Source organism: Meles meles, chromosome 5 (assembly GCF_922984935.1).
Source record: "Meles meles chromosome 5, mMelMel3.1 paternal haplotype, whole genome shotgun sequence".
NCBI lineage: Eukaryota > Metazoa > Chordata > Mammalia > Carnivora > Mustelidae > Meles > Meles meles.
This window is the reverse complement of record NC_060070.1, coordinates 151,324,144-151,345,418: the sequence shown is the minus strand read 5'-3', so window position 1 is coordinate 151,345,418 and position 21,275 is coordinate 151,324,144. Positions and strand designations below refer to the sequence as shown.

General features: G+C 49.0%; 1 protein-coding gene and 4 non-coding genes across 5 annotated transcripts; 1 reads left to right on the top strand and 4 right to left on the bottom strand.

Moving 5' to 3' along the window:
- Positions 1–81: 81 nt before the first annotated feature.
- Positions 82–154, bottom strand: TRNAV-CAC. Its single transcript has one exon. It is a non-coding gene; the product is annotated as a tRNA-Val (tRNA).
- A 460-nt stretch (positions 155–614) lies between these two features.
- Positions 615–687, bottom strand: TRNAR-ACG. Its single transcript has one exon. It is a non-coding gene; the product is annotated as a tRNA-Arg (tRNA).
- Positions 688–4,055: 3,368 nt separating this feature from the next.
- TRNAT-AGU lies at positions 4,056–4,129 on the top strand. The gene has a single exon. It is a non-coding gene; the product is annotated as a tRNA-Thr (tRNA).
- A 3,519-nt stretch (positions 4,130–7,648) lies between these two features.
- Positions 7,649–7,731, bottom strand: TRNAL-CAG. The gene has a single exon. It is a non-coding gene; the product is annotated as a tRNA-Leu (tRNA).
- A 2,840-nt stretch (positions 7,732–10,571) lies between these two features.
- Positions 10,572–21,266, bottom strand: BTN1A1 (butyrophilin subfamily 1 member A1). The gene is made up of 8 exons (XM_046006318.1): positions 21,102–21,266; positions 17,627–17,762; positions 17,071–17,418; positions 14,931–15,212; positions 13,369–13,518; positions 12,871–12,891; positions 12,753–12,779; positions 10,572–12,337 (listed from the first exon to the last, which is right to left on the bottom strand). Exons 2-8 carry the CDS (start codon positions 17,703–17,705, stop codon positions 11,670–11,672), a joined length of 1,575 nt encoding a protein of 524 aa, XP_045862274.1. The 5' UTR covers positions 17,706–17,762; positions 21,102–21,266; the 3' UTR covers positions 10,572–11,669.
- Between the last annotated feature and the right edge of the window lie 9 nt (positions 21,267–21,275).

The following is a 21,275-nucleotide window of genomic DNA, read 5'->3' as shown; positions in this document are numbered from 1 at the left end:
ATATATATATAATGTATGTATATATACATATTTTTAATGCATAAGAAAAAATTTTAATTAGTTAAAAATGACGGTACTGTTTGTTTCCGCCCGGTTTCGAACCGGGGACCTTTCGCGTGTGAGGCGAACGTGATAACCACTACACTACGGAAACGCGACGGCGAGATACTGCCCCAGAACGGAGTTGTCCCTGCAAAACACGCCCTCCCGTCCTTGCAGATGAATGTGTTTTATGTGTGGGCGTCCTTGCACCTCGAGCGCTCACACAAAGCACGCCACTGGACGCAGATCAAGGCCTTGCAGTGTACAAACCTAAAACTAAATCTTTAACCATTTATTCTGAAAATGACCAGTTGGAGGAAAACAATAGAGAGTCCTCGGTCTTTATGAAATTCGACCGCAACGGGCATGCCCCGGCACCCTGCATATTCCGCGCGCAGCTAAGCGACGCGGACCCGGCTCGACAGGGAGTGACGACCCCATCTGTGCTAAAAGCGGCGGCTTCTTGCTCCGGAGAACTTGCAGGTAAACCTCCCTTCGCCCCAATTTTCGGACTCCATGGAGCTCTTCGGCGGTGTGCGCAGAGGAAAGGAGTAAAAGAGCACCGCGCGCCCCGAGCCAGCCAGGAGTCGAACCTGGAATCTTCTGATCCGTAGTCAGACGCGTTATCCATTGCGCCACTGGCCCGCGCGAGGATGTGGGGGCGCCTGTCCGCCTTCGTGAGGACGCAGGCGCCGGCGGGTCTGGACGAGGCGCGCTCGCACTGGGGCCGCGCTCCCCGCTGCCCAGGCCGCCGGGTCCCCTACAGCCTTCTGCTTGCGCCGGGAGGCCGCGTCCTCTCTGCCCGCCCCACCCCGCCCCCGCATCCACGCGTTAGCTCACCCACTTGTGTTACCTGCAGTTCGAGGCGCTGGAAGCCGATCCGAGGAGAAAAGAGATACGATCCCCGCCCTTCGCGAAGCTTACGATCACGAAGCACTACCTAAGTAAAATAATCAAGATAAGCCCTTGAAGGAAAGCTAACAAGCCGGGAAGGCTGGGGAAGCAGCGTCAGCCCGCACGCACATGGATGCTCTTGCGCGTCCGCTTTCTCAGCAAGCACAGAAGCATCTCTTCCGTGTGCGAAGTCGACCTCTGTATTTCGGAGAAGTAATTGTTATCTCCACGCCTGGGGAGCGCTAAGAACATGCTGAGGGTTGTTTACAGACCGAGTGAAACTGCCTGATATTGAGGACAAACGCGATGAGTTTAGAAAATAGTTGTTTTCAGCTCCTGTCAGTAGCCCTTTGGAAGGTCATACATGTTGCTACTCTTTCTGCATAACATTAAAGTCTATCTACTTGAGAATTTCCCCCAGGACAGTAGAGCAGGGGACTTCTGACGAGGTGTTGTACTGCACCCCTAGGGCACTTTGGCGGCTATGGGCTGCCTCACAAAATAACTTTTAAATATAACGAAAAAGATAAATACAGAAGATGTCAAAGGGCAATCAATTGTATTGGAATATGTTATTAAAATATTAAAAATGTATGATCTGGTAATACTTGTTCTCCTTTATTAATGCACTAAATGACAATATACAGCAGGAGGTCTAATAAATACTGTAATTTCAAAGCACTCATGAGCATAAATGGTATTTAAAGAAATTTGTAACAACTGTGCTTTGATGTAAAATATTTGTGATTTCCAAAAGTGATAAAGTCAAAAAGGCTGAAATACAACTGTGATCTGTTGCCTACATTCATAGTCGAAGAAAACCCATAATTTCAGTAACAAGTTAGTCAAGATAAAAATGTATTTTCCCATCCCAGTTCAGAGACTATCCCCTTCTTATAAGAAGCAAAAGGAGATTTCTAAAGAGAAGTTTGGACACATGAACAATTATGCTTGAATTTTCAGAAGTGAAGCAAACAGGTAATTCTTGGTTCTATTTTATGCTAATCACATACCCAGCATGGGCAGGGCAGATCCCAAGGTGTCATTGGAGCCATTGATTCCATCTTGCACCTCTCAAATGGGCTTCAGCTCAGAGAACTGGAGGCCAGGTCCACCTTTGCTCTCCTCAGTGTCTACAAACACCTCCCTTTGTTGTGCAGATTTTGAAAGCTTCTCCTGCTGCTTCAAACCTCTCTGCCAGGTTCACAACTCGGCCTGAGCTGAGGCAGGCTTTAATTTCCTTTTTGGAGAGCTTTCTCCTATGCCTTCTTTTCTGAAAGTTTGAGTTTCTAGTTTCCAGTCTTTTCTTCAGCGGCAGTACCAGTCAGAGAAACAGAGTCCAGAACAAAACAGAACTAGTAAGAGAATATGAACGAGTGAATAGTATTTCTAGGACTGGCAAGTCTGAACTCTGCTGGGAGGGCCTGTACTTTAGAAAATGTCAGGCAGGATCTGATGCGACAGTCTTAAAACCAAATTTCTTTTTCCTCAGGAAAACTTCCTTTTTACTTTCAAAGCCTTTCAACTGGTTGGAAATACTAATTGGTTCAGCTGGTGGGCTCACCCATATTACTGTCAACTAACTGTAGATAGTATAGTATTATATATTATATTATATTATACATATTATGGTCAACTAATTGTAGATATTAACCATATTTACAAAATAGCTTTGTAGCAATCTGTAGATTGGTGTTCAGCTGAATAACTGTATAGCATAGCCTAGCCGAGCGAGCACATCAGGCTAACCATCACAGTGCTGGACTCCCCTCTGTCCTCTGTGTCTCAGTACACTGTCCTTCTGGTTTCTCTCTCAAGTGTATGGAAAATGGCACTATCTGCTCCTCGCCTGTTGTCAGCAGTCTATGACACGGAGATCTGCACCTTCTTCAATTTCAGATGTGTTCAACAGAGCCAGTGTGAGTCCCTTCCGTGGTCTTTGCTAGTCACACTGGGAATTGAGTAGAAGGTAGAATTCACATCCAGATTTCTGGAAACGATTGCTCTAAGTCTTAGTTTTACCCCCCCGGAAGATTTGTGTCTGGCTTGTTAAACAGCTGACTTCCAAGAATTGCTATGCACATTTTGACAGCTACTCACCAGAGGAAAAACCCAAACAAAATACTGTTGGCTCTACTGTCTTTCTGCCTGCCACAGTTAGGTCAAAGCTGTTGGAGAAGAGACTGTGCTGTTTGTGATTATACTGACTCCAAGCACACTAATAATAATATGATGGTTAATCTTCCAGTATTAAATAGGTGCTTACTTTATGGAGTCTCAAACTGGTTCAGAGACTTTGTTTTACTGAAATAAGAAATCTAGTAGGGTCGGGTTTTCACACTCATCCCCTCACTCCCCATCATGCATGTAGGGGGAGGTTAAGGGCCAACTGCTGCCTTTTAGAGTGTGACAGCGAAATCCTTCAAATGTTGATACAGGGTAGAAAAACAGTTAACAAATACACAACTCCCCATGACAATATAGAAATTCTTTGAATGCTCGCAATTTGACACCTTATCAAACAGATCCTTTGGACAAGTTTTGGAACTAGAAGGCTTCTCTCCCTCTCTAGTTGCGGGGGGGGGGGGTCGCTCCTTTCTGTCTAAGACTGGGTTTTAAATATGAAGTCTTGTATTTTTAAGGTGTGACTCTGGAATTCCATCAGCCAACATTATAAGCAAGAAGCAAGCCGGTGAAACGCAATTTTACGGAAAGAAATGGGGTAAGGAATGACTGGACTTTTAATTAAACGCTGAACTACAGGACCGAGAGCTCGCTTCCAGAGGGACCAATTCTCAGGGCTGGAAGTGTTCTGGGTGAGCAGAGCGCGTTCCCCGCCTCAGGCCGCAGGTCACACTCTCCTGGAGGCAGGAGAACCGCCCTCCCGGCAGTTTCTGGGACTAGACGCCTCTGGCGCCGGGGGAAGGAGACTCAGTTTTCCTGTAGCTGCGCGGTTTCTTAGGTCTTCCGGGGGCGAAGCGGGAACTGCTTCATCTTTAAGGTCTGGAGAAGCACCTGGGCTGCTCCTGACCCTCAATGGTGAAAAAACCCAGAAATACACCCAACGAAAACAAAGATCATTCCTTTTCACTGTAGATTTGGACCCAAGTAGTCGTGTCGGCTCCGTGGCTTAGCTGGTTAAAGCGCCTGTCTAGTAAACAGGAGATCCTGGGTTCGAATCCCAGCGGGGCCTTTTGTGGTTTTCCCACCCTCAACAAAGAGGACGAGCCCTCAAAGTTTGTAATATTAGGGGTAAATTCCACTACGGAATTTAATTCAAGCGTTTTATACGGGTCTAACGGTAGTCCCTTTGATTGCAAAGAGAAGGCATAAAGATGAAGTTGCGCTCTTTTAGGGAGAGAGAATTTCTACCTTTCTTGATGTCAACATCTTTATTTCTCATGTAGTACATTTTAGCACATTACTAAAGGAACCGGGGAAAGCAGCACGCAAAATCACCAGGTTTAAACTACAAGCAACAGCATCATCTCAGGTCATTCTATTCTCTTTCCTGAGGGAATTCCAAGAGGATGTGCACTCACAATCTGCAGGCGGTATTTTTAGAAAGGCCAACCTCAGCCATGATTGATAAATGTGTTGTTTGCAGCCACTAAAACCCAGCCACATAACACAAGCCCTAAGTAAGTAATTTAAAAGGTGGTTTTGTGCCCGGAGTTTTTTGGAAGGGAAAATCAAACAGGAACACATATTTGTCACCAAGATTTCAGAAAAGCAGTCATCAGGGAGAAGCATCTACTTGATTGTATCATCAGAGTGGCTAGTCCCTTAGAACAGCCAGACCTGAAAACGGCAGCTTCCAGGCTGATTTGAAGACATCCAGAAGAGCTGAGGCGCCTACTCCCAAACTCTCCAGGAGGGGAGGGAAAAAAAAGGGAAGTGGAAAAGTAGTCTGGAATTCTACTCGCAGCCAGGGCCCTACAGAAACCAAATCAAGAGAAATGGAACCTCACTGTAGCTGTTAGCAACCCCCTTGCTCATCTCCCACCACCAAGCTCCCCACCACTGGGTGCAGAAAGTTCCACCAGCCGGCTTTTACCTTCAGAGCACATTATTTTATGTAGACTGTCAAGGGTTGACTATGATCTTTTGTCCTATCTGTAGAAACAAACTGTCCGAGGACTTTGAGGACTAGTTCAGGAAACAACTCCATTCTTAGGGAGAATTCCTCCACTCACTCTGCCACTTAACTCCCACTTTTCTTTATAGGCATCAGACAGCAATGGAAAGGCATTTTTCACTATATCCTCCCATCCTCCGCTCATGAAAGCCTTTCTTCCAGGTCTCGAGTACAGACGTCTATCAAATGTGGAGGACAGCTGAGTCACCCGGCAGAAGCCAACACTAGACCATGACTTTACCTCGTTACTGAATCTGACTTAAGCTTCACTCTCCCGCTCCATCAGGGTCCAGGAATGCCTTTCCTGGGATGCTTTTGACCCAGAGGCCCTCAATAGATTGCATGATCTGCACCATTGAGGTAAGGGCACTGGTTACTGAGGCAATGGAATATTCCAGGTGAGACTTCTAACCAACTTCTGCAGCCTGGGGAGAAGAGGTAGACAAAGTGCTCCAGGCAAAGGGAACGACATGTGACCAGAGGTTACAAAGAGGATGCCCAGGGTGGGTAAGTGGAAGCAAGGAGGGGAGGAGGTGTGTCTGCACCTCAAACTCTTCTTTGTGTGGACATGACCAAAGGCCTTTGAGTATCCTCACCATGTGTGGCTTCATGAAGACCCCAGATGCACTTGACCTGACAGTTAAGTATCATGTACTTCATGGGGTTTTTGTTTTTGTTTTGTTTTGGTTTGGTTTTGTTTCATGGGTTTTTGTTTTGTTTTTGCTTCATGGGATTTTGTTTTGTTTTCAAACAGACCATGTGTTACCAAAGCAGTAAGTGTGGCATTTGAATTTACTGGTTGTGAAGTAAGTCGAGTCTCTAGCTGGACTGCTGTGGTTCTCCTATGAGGAGATGGAGAAAGAAGGGACTGTGTTTCCCATTTGACCCTGGATAGCAACACTCATCCACTTGCCTTTTATCTGACTTTGTTGCCAACCTGTCTACCTCCTGGGGCAAGGGCTGTCTCTGGATCTCCAGAGCTCCACACAGGCCCCAGAGATAGCGAGCCCTACTGGGGGGAAAGGTACCATTTATCTGGTGTTTATTCTTTTCCAGGCGTTTGTTATTTGCCAAGCACTTGATATATGCTAAGTCACGCAATGCCCGCTGCATCCTTCTAAGGGAAGGTTCCATTATTTCCCCTACTTTAAAGAGGAGGCATCAAAGCACAGGGGTACAAAGTCACTAGCCTGGAAGGTCATACAGCTCAGAAGTGGCAGAGTCAGGGGTGAGCCCATGTAGCCTGAATTGCAGTGAATCAGCCTGTTGGGCCTCTGGATATCTCTAAATGCCTCTCCGCTTTGCACCTATTTGCCATTTCCTCCTCTGTCCTATGCTGCTGAGACCCAAGTGGGGACTCGAAATGGGCAGAAATGGACTGAACACATGGCGTTCCTTTCTAACCTTAAAAAGGTTAGAAAGATGATAATCGTAGATGATCATCTTTCTACAAAATACCAATTCACTTTTCTTTCAGTGTATGTATGGACGTTTCTGTGAATTTTGAGGAATTTAGGAGAAGGCTGAATGATTCTGAATATCAGTGATCATAAAACAGATTCACCCTGTTTTCCATCTTTGTAAGTAGGTATTATATTGGATTTCTTTTTGAAAAAGGAACGGTGAAGAGGAGATTCTAGTTACCTGAGATTTTTCATTACTTATGGCTTTGCAATAAATCAGGTAAGAATAATAATATCCCCAAGTTTGGAGTTCAAAATAGAAGCATTGTATGCTAATATTTGTAACTAGCTATTAATGCTTAAGATAAACAGGCTGGACATCAGGAAACTTGAACTTGAGGAGTATTTCCGAAGATGTCACCAAACATGAATTTCTGTTTCTAAATCACATTCCCTGGGTCCTGGATCCTTTTATGAAGTGCAAAGTTTGCAAACTGCTAGGTCCTCGTGACCTGCCATTTGCTCCCACTGTATGTAAGGAAAGCTTCATAATGGAGTACTACGAAAATATTCACTGATGGCACCTTTTTCTGTGGTGACAAGGCGTGGGGCCCGATTTGGGAGTCATCCCTGTGTGAGTAGGCAAACACGCTTGCAGATCTCTGTGCAGCAATTAAAAGCGATGAGTCTAGCAACATAAATAAACCTAAACACCCTAGTAGGACAGGAATAAAGTAAAAATAGAATGGGATACATGAAACAGCGTCATTTATATGAATTAAAAGGCAAGCACTAAAATAAAAAATATATGTTCTGCAAACACATTTAGAAAGAAAAAGATGACCTTTCTCCAGTAATTTCTTATGGGGGTGGTGGATGGGAAATGAGATCGAGAAAAGGGTATTAGAAAGAAATCTGTAAGTAAACAAAACAAAAGAGGGGCCCTGGGAACATCAGTGTAATTTAGGAGTTGACATTCCTTCAATTTCTCGAATATAAGAAAGAGGAGATGAGATGAAAATTACTAGTTTTTTAAAGTCTTCCAGGTACAGAGTGCTTAATTCTAGAGCGATGATAAGAAATTTTTAAAAATTAATCGTTCCTCGGTGGGGGAATATAGGAAAAGGTGGTGGGATACGTTCAGTAGTTTAACAATTGAAAAATGACCGCTTGTCAGGAGTGGGATTCGAACCCACGCCTCCAGGGGAGACTGCGACCTGAACGCAGCGCCTTAGACCGCTCGGCCATCCTGACCCGGCGGGTGGAAAGCTTGCTCCAAATTTATTTCTGGGTCTGAGGACACACTATTCCCCTTGCTCAAGACACGAGAACTCCGGTGAAAGAGGGAGGGAAAGTACGCCTTGGAGAGCCGCCCGGAGCGCTCGGTTGACGGGCGGCCGGAGGGCACCTGCCGTGCAACCTCGGATTCGATCGCAGGCGCCCGGGAGGGGCGGGCTGGGTGCGGGCAGGGCACTCTCCCTCCTCTCTGCGGCGTCCTAGTTAGACAGTGAAAGGCCCCGCGATGCCGAAGTACACTCGCTGTCCCCGGAGGCGATAGGCCGCTGCAGGGGAGGGCGGCTGAGGCCCGGCCCGCAGGTGCTCGCAGGTTCCTCCCAAGCCTCTCCTGTAAACCTCCCAGCCGGTGCTTAGCCCCTCACCCCCATTCCCGACCCCCATCCCGGGAACCGGCTGGTCCGGCTTCTCGTTCTGAGTGCATTTAGCTCTATGCCCTGAGGATTTGCGGGCGTTGCTGTACGGACGTTTTACTGCAATAGTTTCAAAAGGAAACAAAAAGCGAGTAGTTTCTGTATCTCATAAACCCGGCGGGGGGCGCCCTTGACACCAGGCGTCTTCTGCAGCCACTTTCCGAACGTACCTAAGGTCAGATGGGACCTGCTTCGGGTTTTCTCGCCCGGCGTTACGGTCAGGACCCGGTGCCCACAAGAGCACCGACCGGAAGCGCGAGTTTCAGACAAAGCTCGAACTAGTCGTTGACCGCCGGGCGGATTTTAGACCCGTCGTCTCGCCTCTGTGCACCCGAGAACGTGCTTTCCTGGGCGCTTCACGGCTACGTCTAAATTCCGTGGAAGAACTCCAGTGCTTCACCTCTCCAATTATGCACCAAATCCCCATCCCCAGGGAACCAGTTAAAGGCAAATTCCCAGTCCCATCCCGACCTACCGAATCGGACGCCTGGGGGAGAGTCCAGCCGTGCGCGGGAGCAGGCGCTCCGCGTAATTCCCAGCCGTGCCCAAGCGTGCAAGGCACCCGCTTAAAGCACAACAGCCCTGTAGCTCTTCACAGACGCCCCGCTCTGCCATCAGCAGGAGGTGAAACGGGAAAGCCTGTGGATAGGCGACCTGGGAATGGTATTTGGTAAGATTTCCCCTCCATCCCTAAGGGATACTCCTGTGCACCCAAGTTTGAGATCATTATTTTAGGGTGAATCTTTCTTTTAAGGGCAAGGTGGAAGAGCCACGTTCAGAAGTGTCCGGCCTCTGTGCTACAGGGCTCTGGCCCCAACAGGTGTGCATCGGAGTGCAGGGGCTCAAAGCGCGCTTGCAGGCGACGCGCGTAGGCTCCGTGTGTGCGCGCCCACCTGTGCCGTCGTTTGCACGTGACTCGTTGCCGATAGCCACGATGACTATCACCGAGGAAGGTGCTCCCCGGTACCTGAAACGCCAGAGCCCAACTTCTCTGGGAGAAAAGATGGAAACAATCTGGAGAGAAGGTTAAAATCGGATAATTGGAGTGGTTGTATGGGAGGAGATGGTATGTAAGTGTTTTCTGAAGACAAGTATCTCTCTCAAGGATGCAGATAGACTTACTGGGTTTTAGAGGTCCAGGAATGACCACTGTCGTCTCTTTTAGAAAAGTGGGAAATAAAGCCAGACCTGCCGACACTGATCATTTCCTCTAGGCCCTGGTAGCTGGTGCCAGCTGGAAAGAGAGCCTCAAGTTTCATCAGGTAAGTTCTTCCTTATTAGTGTCTCATGCGAAGAGGATAATCCTGGGGAAGGTGGGAGGGGCGGAAAGGGACACAAATGTTTCCACTGAATCTACTGTCCCCTCAATACTCTGTCCGGTGGCCATTTTCCTTGAATGGTCAAGGAAATCATGGATCTTGGGGAGTTTAAGAGGGAAGGGGAGAGGAGTCACAGAGACCATTAAAACCTGTGATCATCTTTCTGTTCTCAGAGAGGGGTTCTTGGGGCAGTCCCCTCTGTTCTGGGTGATTTCACGTGTACATTTCAGGTTCCACATTATACCTTACCTCACCAGAGCAACTGCCCGAGGTTGTTAAGTATTTTTAAAGAAATTTAAACTTTGCTTTTCTTTGACTTTCTAAAAGAATAATTTGAACACAAATGAACACCTAAAGCTGGATAATGTTTTTCTCCCAGGGGACCCTGAGGGACGGGTGGCATGGGGTGGGCAGCGTGTGGTGAGATGTGTTTGAGGCAGGGGCATGGGAAAGAGGACCCTGGGTGTTGGGGATCCATGAAATGACAGAGGAAGGGGGCCCTATCTGGTTCTCCAGGTGCAGGCCCTCGGGCCAAGTTAAAGGGGGCCCTCTTAGTTGCTTTGTTCTTCTCCTGACCCTCTTCATGCCTAAGACTCTCCCAAGCCAACAGATGTCATCTTGGTAACTTCGAAGGCTCTTCAAACAGGAATCCTCAGAAAAGGGGTTTCTAAAGATCACCAGAGTTTTTTGTTTGTTTGTTTTAGTTTTCCAATTACAAGGCATTACCATTTAAAATTTACCCACTATTGCCTCCTCCTGGAAAAGTACTGAGGTAGCCTCACTCACCTACACCAGGTCCGGTTACCTTTCTAGGAGGAGAGGTGGGGTCCCCCCAACCACCCCGCCACCCCGCCTGCAGGGGAGTCTTGGACACACAGCCCCGCGGTGGCCAGCCAGCTGCATTCCCACGCAGCTGCTTTGCTGTTTTTATGTCACTTCCACTTGTCAGGATAAAGAAAAGTTGCCGATGCCGCCTTTAGCAATCAACAGACTTATTTATTAGCTTAAGACCATGGGCAACATCTACTCTGGAAACTGGAAAAAAAAACCTCTGGAAATGGCAGGTGTGAGCCTGGAAAAATCTGCAGTCTGCGGGCATGATGAGCCACGTGTAGTCAGGAAAGTGCAGACTGAGCGAGTGTGCTCGGCCTCACTGGGCCCACCCAGGGATGGAGCAGTGTCTGGGGCCTGGGGAGAAGCAGTCCTGGGGACGCAGGGTGGGGGGAGTGAACTGAAGGTGCATTTGGGGGTTTAACCCAGAGGTTGAGTGGAGGGCTGAAGGGCCCCGAGGCCCGACCCTGGCAGATAAAGAGGTGAGGTCACTGAGGAGGGTCCCGGAAAGCCTCTGGGATGGACAGATTCTTTATCAAAAAGAGGAAGAGAGCTGGAAACTTGCGTGGGGTCTGTGGCGTGAGGTTGGAAGGACCCCTGTGGTCAGGGGGAAACAGGCCAGCTGAGGCAGACAGGATCAGGGGCAAGGCCAGCCACCCAGACTGCGTTTCATCTGAAGTTTTCTCCTGGATCAGAGTTTCAGTCTGGCCCCCAGCCTCGCTCATTTCATCCCCTCCCGGGCCCCCGTGCCAATGGCTCAGATCCCACACTAGTAGGGCCAGTTTCCTCTACTCTCCAGCATGCGTCTTCGACGGCTGGACATATAGGCCCAGAAAGGCTAGAAGCCAGCCAGGTGTTCATCATTGGCTTGGGTTCCCCTCACAGTCCTCCACTGTGATGTCTCTCCAAGTTCTTTTATGGGATTTCAGCCTTGAATCTTCTCTTCCCAGAACCTTTTGGGTTCCCTGCTTGCCTAAAACCTGTTCCTCTACACATCCCTATTCTAGAGACCCAGATGTTTCTGGCATAACCCCATGCCAGCCTAACCCCATCTTGATCGCTGCGCTCTCTCCTCCCATAGGATTTGGTCTCTGGGAATAGGAGAATGCTAGAAGCAGCTTTGGAGTCACGTCCCTGCCCTGAGTATCAGCACAGAAACGGAGGAGGAAGGCCTTACACCCCACACTCTCTAGCAGCAACAACACTACCTCCCTGAGACCACCTGATTCCTACTCAACAGGGAGAAACAGGGCCTGGGTGGACCTGGCAGCTGGTGTGCCGGGGGGACAGAGGGGAGGGCTCAGGACAAAGGAAAGCAGTTGGGCTGGGATATCCCTTAAGGTGCCCTTTGGCTGGGCTGGGTAGGGATTAGTTTAGAATGGAGGGTATCCCCAGAGGCCGAGTCCTCCCCCATGGGGGACAGCGGGATCTCCTTAGTGAAAGCCTTGGCATCAGCAACTACGGTGACTCTCTCAGGCCCATCAGTGACTGAGCAGATGGTCAGGGGCTTTTTGCCACAGGACCACAGGCAGAAGAAAGGCCGGAGGGGGCCAGAGAAGGAGGCATTGGAGAAAGTATAGATAGGGGACCCATCGGTCATATTGTAGAAGGAGACGTCACCTGATTCATAGTCCAGGAAAATGCCAACCCGACGGGGGGGCCTTGCCAGGGGGAGAGGGGTCCGCAGCAGGGTGAGGGCCCAGTATCCGTTCCCGTACAACTCCACAGCCCAGAACCCATTCTCCGGAGTCATGGCGTCAAACCCTTTCTTCACCACATTCTCCCTGCACACCCCGACTGCCCAGTCAGCCCTGTCTCCCACTTCCACCTCCCAGAAATGTTGCCCTGACGTGAAGGTCTCACGACCCAACACGCAAGGCCAGGAGTCAAATCTCTCTGGTTTCTCAGGCAGCTCCTGACGTGAATCTTCCAGCCGGACAGATCTGGAATCCTCATACAAAAAGAGGTGGGGGTGGGCGGTGTCTGGATCCAGAGTCACATCCACTAGAGAGAGACGAGAACAAGTCTGAGCATCAGCGAGCGTGAGGTGCCACAGACCTCTTCTTTCTTCTCCAAAAAAAAAACAGAGGACTGTTCCAGAATTTGTCAGGCCCCCTCAGGAGGAGAGCTGTTTGGCCTCCTCCTGTCACCCGTCAACAGTCATGGGGTGATGTGCGAGCTGACTGTCACCAATGCCTAATGGGTCCCTGTCAGAGGGGCTTGTCTTCTAAATGTCTTCCAAGGGCCTTCTATGGGCCTCAAGGAAAATGTGGAGGCCGTTCGCCATCATCTTTCCCCTATGTATCCTCACCACAACAATGGGTTAGTGTTTTTATTTCCAAGTATGACAGGACTTCGAATCCCTGAGGGATAGAGCCTCAGAGCCCCTGCGAAGTCTCAGAAGTTCAGAGCCACTGACCTGCGTGCACCGTAGCCTTTTTCCATCCTGCAATGAAAGAGAGAGAGTCAGTGCCGGGTTTTCTAACAAGAGAGAGAACACCTCGTTGTTGAATTCATGACAAGAAGAGAGAACTTACTGAGCTCTTCCAGGAGTTTCTCTGGAAAACAAACAGAAATACCTTAATGACCTTCGAGAGCGGACATGGGGGGGGGAGAAAAGTGGTGTGAGGGACACACAAAGGAGTAAAAGGTCAGTTCGGGATTACTGAAACTTTGTCAATAAATGAGGAACAAGGATTATGGGTTTTTTCCTAAGAAATGTGCAGGAAGTTCCTACTGGCTTGGGATCAGATCTTTTATCTTTACTGGGAAACCGAGTTAGAAGTGAGGAGGGAGTCTGGGTGGGGGGGAGGCAGTGAGGGAACAGCAGTCTGATATCTCAGGTAGCGTTGCCTTTGACTCCTTCTACACCCCAGACCTGCATATTGGGTATCAGTGGCTTCCGGTGCCTTATAATCCCCCCTCCCTGGACTCTCAGAATTCTGGAATCGAGGATCTTCCCATTGGCAGCCATCCCAAAGGACTTGGATCCAACCCCACTTGGTAGCACGCCTGACAAACAGCCTGTGACTTACCCTTAGAGCTGAATTCGTCCTTTCTTTGTCTGGATCTTTCCTTGTAGAGTCTCCAAGTGCAAACTATGGACCCAATTGTCAGAAATCCTAGGGCCATCAAGATGACAGCCACCGCCACCATCCAGGGAGTCAACCGTGGGAAGAAGGGAGCTGAAACAAAAGTCCCGAGAAGGACGAGTGCTGGGCGACTCCGAGCAGGTCCAGCTCTGCTTCTGATGATGACCTGGTCCTCTCCCAGTCCTCGCAGCGCAAACAACAGAACTTCCAAGGCTGCTGCTCTAAAGTTTTTTGAAAAATTCTGGGCCTGTTGGCATGCTGCCCACTAGGGGTGAGGTGGGGACTTAGAGGTGGGGACTGGCCAGGCCTTTGGCTAGGGATTTACTAAACCTGCCCTTGGAAGGGCTAGAGAAAAAAAAAAACATAAAAAGAAATGGCTAGGGGCACCTGAGAGGCTCAATTGGTTAAGCATCTGCCTTCAGGTCAGGTCATGCTCTCAGGATCCTGGGATCTGGCTCCCAGCTCAGCAGGGGGTCTGCTTCTCCCTCTCCTTCTGCCCCCACCCCTGCTTGTGCTCTCACTCTCTGTCAGAGAAATAAAACCCTAAGAGAAACGAAACAAAAAGAAAAGGCTAGTTCAAAGCCCAAATTCCTATTTTATGGATGGAAAATGTCGAGTTGCTACAAGACTACCCTGGATGTCAGCCGTGCTCAGACGGTGGTTCTTCGTATCGGCTGATCAACAGTGCTGGGCCAGGCATCAGGAGGAAAGGCCAGACTCGCAGAAGGGTGTTCACTTAGAAGAAAGCAACACTAATGGTCCCCACAACCTCTTGAACTTCTGTTATATTCCCGAAAGCCTTACTGGTTCAGTAATTCCAGTTAATGTTCTAAGAAAATGTAATTGTGTTTAATTCTGTAAGGCATACAACAGTTACCTATTTCAGTGTCTGATTTCCCATAAACTTTTGATCATGGGCAAGAAAAAAAGCGTCATTTCGGGAGAGGACGTGGGAAATAAAGAAAGTAATGGATCAATTCATGTTAATGTGGAAATTTCTCTTAACTATCAGCGCAGGATGGGAGCCAAGGGGATGTAGGAAGTAAATCAGGAAGGGAAAATGTGACCTCCGTGTGTGACAGAATGGGACTAAATGACCAAAGAATAAGGAGAGGTTCCTACCTGAACCAGAGATAGCACTGGGGTGAATAATGAGAATATTTGCTTTCCCGCGGACCCTGGAAACTAGCCTGAGCTCTAGCATGGGAAGGAAGACAGAGGGGCAAGGGTGGAAATGGGTTTTCTTGTTACTCAAGGGCAGAAGGTCCCAGAGACAAAGCTTCTGTATCTAAGATATATCTCCTAAAATGGAAAATCCAGAATTTCACTGAGATCGAGGCCGATGTTATGCATTTAGAATCTTCTCTCTTCTAATGAAATTGTCAGAGGTCAGGAGCTTGGTGGGGGGACAGCAGACAACTACCATGAAGGCCTTGGGCAGGTGTCCCAGGTAATAGGGGCCCTGAAACTGTGTCCGATAGGACCCCAGCATCGATTTCACTGACCTGGTATGGAAATGTCTACTTCCTTCTGCTGGCCAAGAAGGAGGTTCCGGATAGAGCAGGATATATTCTTCATGGAGGGGTCTCTGATGATCACCGAAGCTGCCACAGTGAACAGGCCTTCTTCGTCAGGATTCCTAGACTCTGAGGCGGATGGAAACTGCTCTCCCCCAGACGTCCTCCATTGGACGTGCGGCTCTGGGTACCATCCTACTGAGGTACACTCCAGCCGGATCTCTCCATTTTCTCGAACTTCCATATGGATGTGAGGATCAGAGCCCAGAGCTGTGGCAAGAGAAGCTGGCCTTAGTCCTTCAGCAGACACCCTTCTGGGAGCCTTATAATCACAGGGTTACACAGTCGGAGAAAGAGAAGCGCACAGGGACTGGGAGTGAGAGGGCCTTATCCCCTACTTCACGACACACAGAAGATGTGGGATCAGTAAAAGGCATTTCATAACCTTATCACAGAGGGATGCCATATTGGGAGTTAGGGTCTGAAGTGAAGGCAGGAGTCTGACGGACAGACATGGGGAGCTTTTCTAATCAGCAGGAGCAGCGAGCTCAATGGCTTAGAGGCAGGTAAGGGAGCTCCAGAGAGGGGAGAGGGCTTTGTGGTTGGAGGTATTATGAAATGACTTTGAGGAGGAGAACTAGGAGTGGGTATTTGAGGATGATCAGAGAAGGAGAATCCTTGAGGAGAAAGGGGATTTGAGGTTCTTTGCATTGAGATTGTAGCTGACGGTCTAAGTTTCCTTTACCCGCGATACTGATACAGGAATTTTCTTAAATGGGTTTCAACCTCGTCTTCCCCACACGCAGTTATGTCTAACATATATCAACATAAAGCTGTTTTTCCCTTCTGTCTTCAGCCTGATTATTTTGTTACAATTCTGTAGAGTACAGAAAAACATCAAGCTGCAGAGAAAAGTCCTCAAACACGTGTCCACACTGTTATTTGAAATCCAAGTTCCAGGGTGTGTGCCTACATGACAATGTGGATTCTTTTCATAAAAAGGGCTCCTACTTTCAGCAGAATCTCAAAGATGTCTATCACCCAGGGGCGCCTGGGTGGCTCAGTTGGTTAAGTGGCTGCCTTCAGCTCAGGTCATGATCCTAAGGTCATGGGATCGGGGAACCCGCTTCTCCCTCTGCCTGCTGCTCGGCCTACTTGTGCTCTCTCACTCTCTGTCAAATAAATAAAATCTTAAAAAATAAAGATATCTATCACTCATAAAGATAACGACAGTTTTATACCACTACATCTTTAGGATTTTATAATCAACTTTTAAGCTAATTCCCTAAAAAGGAAATGTGAGTTATACATTTTGCCACCACACGGGACACCCTGTTCTGAGGCAGGGACCCCAATCACACCCCAGTATTTTTTAAACTTTACCTTTATTTTAATCTATATATAAAAGGCAATGCATTTGTATGCTGCAAATTATGGGGCAGTCTGAGGCACAGTAATATCTCACAAGTGTATAATGCTTCTGCAAGCTTCGACAAGGCAGTTTCTTAGGTATTGTCTAACTTTATTTCATTCTTGCAAAATCTTCGATAGATGCGCGCCCAGTTCTGCAGTAGGAAACAAGGCTCAGAAAGAGATTTGTTTGCTCCCGTTCACCAGTAAGTGGGAAAGTCAGAGCTCAATGCAGGCTTTCCTCCTGAATGCTTACCATTTCCATTATGGTTTCCACCACGAACTTGGGCTTGATGCCAAAAAGAAAACAAAAACCAAAAACTTTTCTCGGGGGATCAAGAATGTTAAGGAGCAGCCCGGCTCTAGGACCTCAGGAAATCCGACCTTAGGTATGAATCCATGAAGCAGCTTCAAAGGATGCGAACCACAGCCTCACGGGAGGTGTAAAACGGACACGACTTAGGTGTTCAGTTCCGACACTGGGTCAAGCATATTAAGGCGCACTCCCGGAGGATGTTGCATTTACTTAACTAATTACATGGGGAATGCTCTGCGCCCACTTTCAACCTGCCCGTCACCAACCACTCCAGGCCTGCCAACCCTTTCCATCCTAAGAGGGATTTAGGCAAAGAATCCAGTGGTTTCCAAAGTCACGGGGCCCTAAGAAAAGGTACCCCGCCTTGAAGTCACCAGAGAAAGCCAAACCCCGCGCGCTCACCGGCCACCTTCAGGTGCACGCTGGCCTCCTCGTAGCTTCCGTCCTGCCGGAAAAAGCATCGGTACTCGCCGTCGTCCGAGGCCCTGACCCGGTGGATCCTCACGGCGACGCGCCCCGCCGCGATGTCGTGGTCCACGAGCGTGGCTCTTCCGCGGTACTCGGCCACCTGCTCCCCGTCCTGCTCGCGTCCGTCCCGGCGCACCAGCACCGCGGCCGCCACCTTCCCGCGGAACCACCGCAGCTCCATGCGCTCGGCGCTCACGTTTGGGGACAGGTGGCACGGCAGCTCGACGTCGTCACCCACCGCGGCCAGGATGGGCTCCGGCGGCCCGATCACGTCGAACTGGGCTGCGAAAAGCAGGCGGGCAGATGGGGTGTGCGGAGAGAGCTGAGCACCGACACCGACCCGAGTCGGTCCCCGTGACCGAAGCTCCGAGTCCACCCGGACCCCCCGCGGAGGGCGCTAGCGGGAGCCACGCGGGTGCCTCCCCTGTAGGAGAGGTTTCAGCCTGGGTTGGGGAGGCGGCGCAGAGAGGGAGACCCAGGCGGGACCCACCAGAGTCCGGCTTGGACAGCGCGAGGAAAGCGAGGATGAGCAGACAGCCATGGAGGGAGGACTTCGGGGAAACCGCCATCTCCAGCCCTCCTGGGGCCCCACGGTGCTGGTGGCCTCCGGTTGTCAGAACTTCAGCCTAGGAGATGAATGCACAGATCACGAAGCTTCCTCAACCCCCTTCTGCTGCGTCCTCCCTCCAGCTCTTTCCAACTTGGGACAATCTAGATCTTTGCACCCGAAGCCTCCCCCTTGCCTCCTCCCACTGCAGACTCTCCATCGGTCCAGACGTTGGCACCGCACACCCACCACCCGGTCTGGTCAAGCATGTACACCAACACATCACAGGCCCTAAAACCCCAAGACAATCCTAGGAGAAGGGAATTGCGAGGCCCTGTACCCAGTAATGGGTTGCCTGTCAATGAACAAGTCTTGGAACCACCGCTCTACAAAAAGCCTCTTTTTCCCCAAACACGGTAGTTTTGACATTCGATTTCTGCAATGACCATAAAGACGAAGCAATGCAGGCAGACAGAAGCCAGGGGACTGAACTGGAAGAGAAAAGAGGAAAGTCGAGAGGAGAAGGCACAAGAAAGGGGAGCTGGAGAGAGCACAGGGTCCAGGCTAGAGGGCCCAGGACTGGGGAGGAAGGACAGCAGATGCCCTCCTGGCTGCTGGCTCTCTCAGGGGAGCCAGGGCAGGCGCAGGTACTGACCTCGGATCTTGGAGGAAGAGGCACCAGGGAGCCTGGCGACCGTGACAGAGCTGCTCCTGGCCCCAGGGGCAAAGTTAAAGGGCAGGAAGAAGGAAGGGGGAGGTGCTCTCAGCAAAGCCTGCCCCCAGGTCCCAGATGCATTTACTTTGGGGGGTGGGGGGGTTCCCAGAGAGATGAGGGGTCTGCATTTGTGGTCTTCCGCTCAAAGACCAGAATATATGTGGATGAGCTGGACTAAAACAAAGGCCGTCGGGTGAAAAAGGAAGAGGGTCAAGACAACACTAAAAGGAGATCTTGGGGCACCTGGGTGGCTCAGTGGGTTAAAGCCTCTGCCTTCACCTCAGGTCATGATCCAAAGGTCCTGGGATGCAGCCCCCATGTCGCAGTGGACTGTCTGCTCAGCGGGGAGCCTGCTTCCTCCTCTCTCTGCCTACTTGTGATCTGTCAAATAAATAAAATCTAAAAAAAAGAGAGAGAGAGAGAGAGAGAGATCCTAAGACCTTAAACCAGTTCATTCACCTCTTCAAGCTCACTTCTTCCACCTCTAAATTAGGAATGTCATTATTAATGCCTCTTTGGAAATGCACTGGATTAATGAGATTACGCAAGTAAAGTGCTCAGTACCACAGGGGTTTAGAAGATGGCAAACTGTTATCCTACTGTGGACCTGAGGTGAAAATTTAAAGGCAGGCTGGGAATGCGTGTGTGATTCAGTTTCCAAGGCCTGGAAGTTACCTCCCTGTAAGCAAGTCGGCCTGCATTTCCTTATTTGGGGCTCAGTTTCTTGCTGGTATGGAAAAATTTTAAAATATGGAAAAAACATGTTGATTTTTAAAATATTTTATTTATTTTTATTATTGTTATTATTGAGAGTGAGACAGAGAGAGAATGAGAGCTGAGGGGTAGGCAGGGAGAGAGGAAGAGAGAACATTAAGCAGCCGGAGCCCCACCTCGGGGCCCATCTTGTGACCCTGAGATCATGACCTGAACCAAAATCAAGAGCTGGATGCTTAACTGTCTGAGCCACCCAGGTGTCCCTTTAAGATTTTATTTTTAAGTAACCTCTGCCACCCAATGTAGGGTTCAAACTTATAAGCTTAAGATCAAGACTTGCATGCCCTACTGACTAAGCCGGCTGCCCAATCCTGGAAAAACATTTTTAAAAAAGTAGAAATCACTCATAATGTCACCAACTAATGATAGCCTCAATTCACGTTTTGGCAGAATTGACGAAGATTTGCATAATTGGAAACATTGCTTAAGCCTACTCCATATCATATCATGAACTCCTATAATTCCCAAGAGGGTGGGACATCTTAGTGAGTTTTTGGGTGGGTTTTTCCTTTTCTTTTTTCTTCTTTTCTGCCCACTATAACTAGTGCACTTTATACATAAGTCTCTGTCCACATCTTTGATAACTTCCTGACAAATTTTCTGATAAATTCCCAGAAATACAGTCATCAGGTCTATAAGCTGAATCAGGAGTGTTTTGCCCAAGTTCCCTCCTGAACTGATCACACCCTTAATGGAAATTTCTTTCTCATCTAATTCCTGCCAATGCTGATGGCCAGGACAGCCCACATCTCTAATGCGAGGGGTGAAACCGGTCAGATAGATAGGCATTTATATGGCAGTGAGGCTGAATCTGATTCTTTTTCATATTAACCATTTAATATATTCTGGAAGTGATCTTTTCAGGAAAATCGTCCATTTTCGCCCCATAAAGATTCTACTGTTGTTTCTTGTCAATCTGTATGCACTTTTTATAAATCAAAGATGTCAGTCCTTGGGGTGCCTGGGTGGCTCAGTGGGTTAAAGCCTCTGCCTTCAGATCAGGTCATGATCCCAGAGTCCTGGGATGGAGCCCCACATTGCATCGGGCTCTCTGCTCAGCAGGGAGCCTGCTCCCCTTCCCCTCTCTCTGCCTGCCTCTCTGCCTAGTTGTGATCTCTGTCAAATAAATAAATAAAATCTTAAAAAAAAAAAAAAAGATGTCAGCCTTGTGGCTGACCTAATCACCACCCTAATCTGTACTTTGCCTTTTAATTGAGACTATGCGTAAGACTAACAGAAGAGCAGTACTCCAGCTGACTTGCCAGACTTCCAGGATGACTCTTCCCAAGTGCTCATCTGATCCCGTCACTTTTCGCTTAAAAACCCCTACAGGTTCCCTTCGTGACCCCAGCACCAAGTTCAGACACGACAGTGAAGAAAATGCTGTAGGGTCTAGCGGTCTCCCTGCTTCCTTCCTCTCGGCCTCTTCCCCCTCCCCTCTGAGGACCACCCGAGGCTCAACCCACAACACCTTTTCAGGCCTCCAGATGGCCCTGCTTGTTGCCTCTCCTCCTAGAGCATCTGCTTCCTCTTATCTGCAGACAAACTCCTGCTCTTCTCTCAAAAGCCCATTTAAGGGCAACCTCTTCCGGAAGCAAGCATGTGCCGCCAGTCTTCTAGACCTTCCTTCCTTCCCTTGTTGCACCTTCCTGGGGCCCCATCTGAGCACCATAACCAAAGGGGGTTTAGGAAGGAGCTCCCAGCACTGCCCAACTCAGGTTAAAAAAAAAAACAAAAACAAAAAAACCCACCTCGGGTGTTATCTTGGGTATTATCCATAAATTTAAAGTAAATTACAGCATTTTGCTTCATTCTATATGAGATTTGCTTATTTTATTTATTTTGTTTTTTGGTAAGATTTTATTTATTTGACAGAGATCACAGGTACCGTTTCCACCTCGAGACACACCGGATGAATCTTTAACTTACCTGAGCCTATGCTTCCCTGGAGGGTTTTCTAAACAGCAGATTCGGATCCGGTCGGCCTGGAGCAGGATCCGAGTCCGACCCCGGCTGCTGGTCTGCAGAGCTTTACCTCGATCCTTCTTCAGAAGCCGCAGGTGAGGCGGCGGTTCTGGGCTTTCCATGACTCTGGAGATGGCC

Bases quoted from the DNA above. Each gene is read 5' to 3' on its own strand.
- BTN1A1 (XM_046006318.1), bottom strand. From the start codon at position 17,705: ATGGCGGTTTCCCCGAAGTCCTCCCTCCATGGCTGTCTGCTCATCCTC. The intron at 13,519-14,930 runs GTCAGTGAAATC...CTTTTGTTTCAG, and splicing joins AGTAGACATTTCCATACCAG to CTCCCTTCTTCCCACGGTTG. The intron at 12,780-12,870 runs GTAAGTTCTCTC...CTTTCATTGCAG, and splicing joins GAAACTCCTGGAAGAGCTCA to GATGGAAAAAGGCTACGGTG.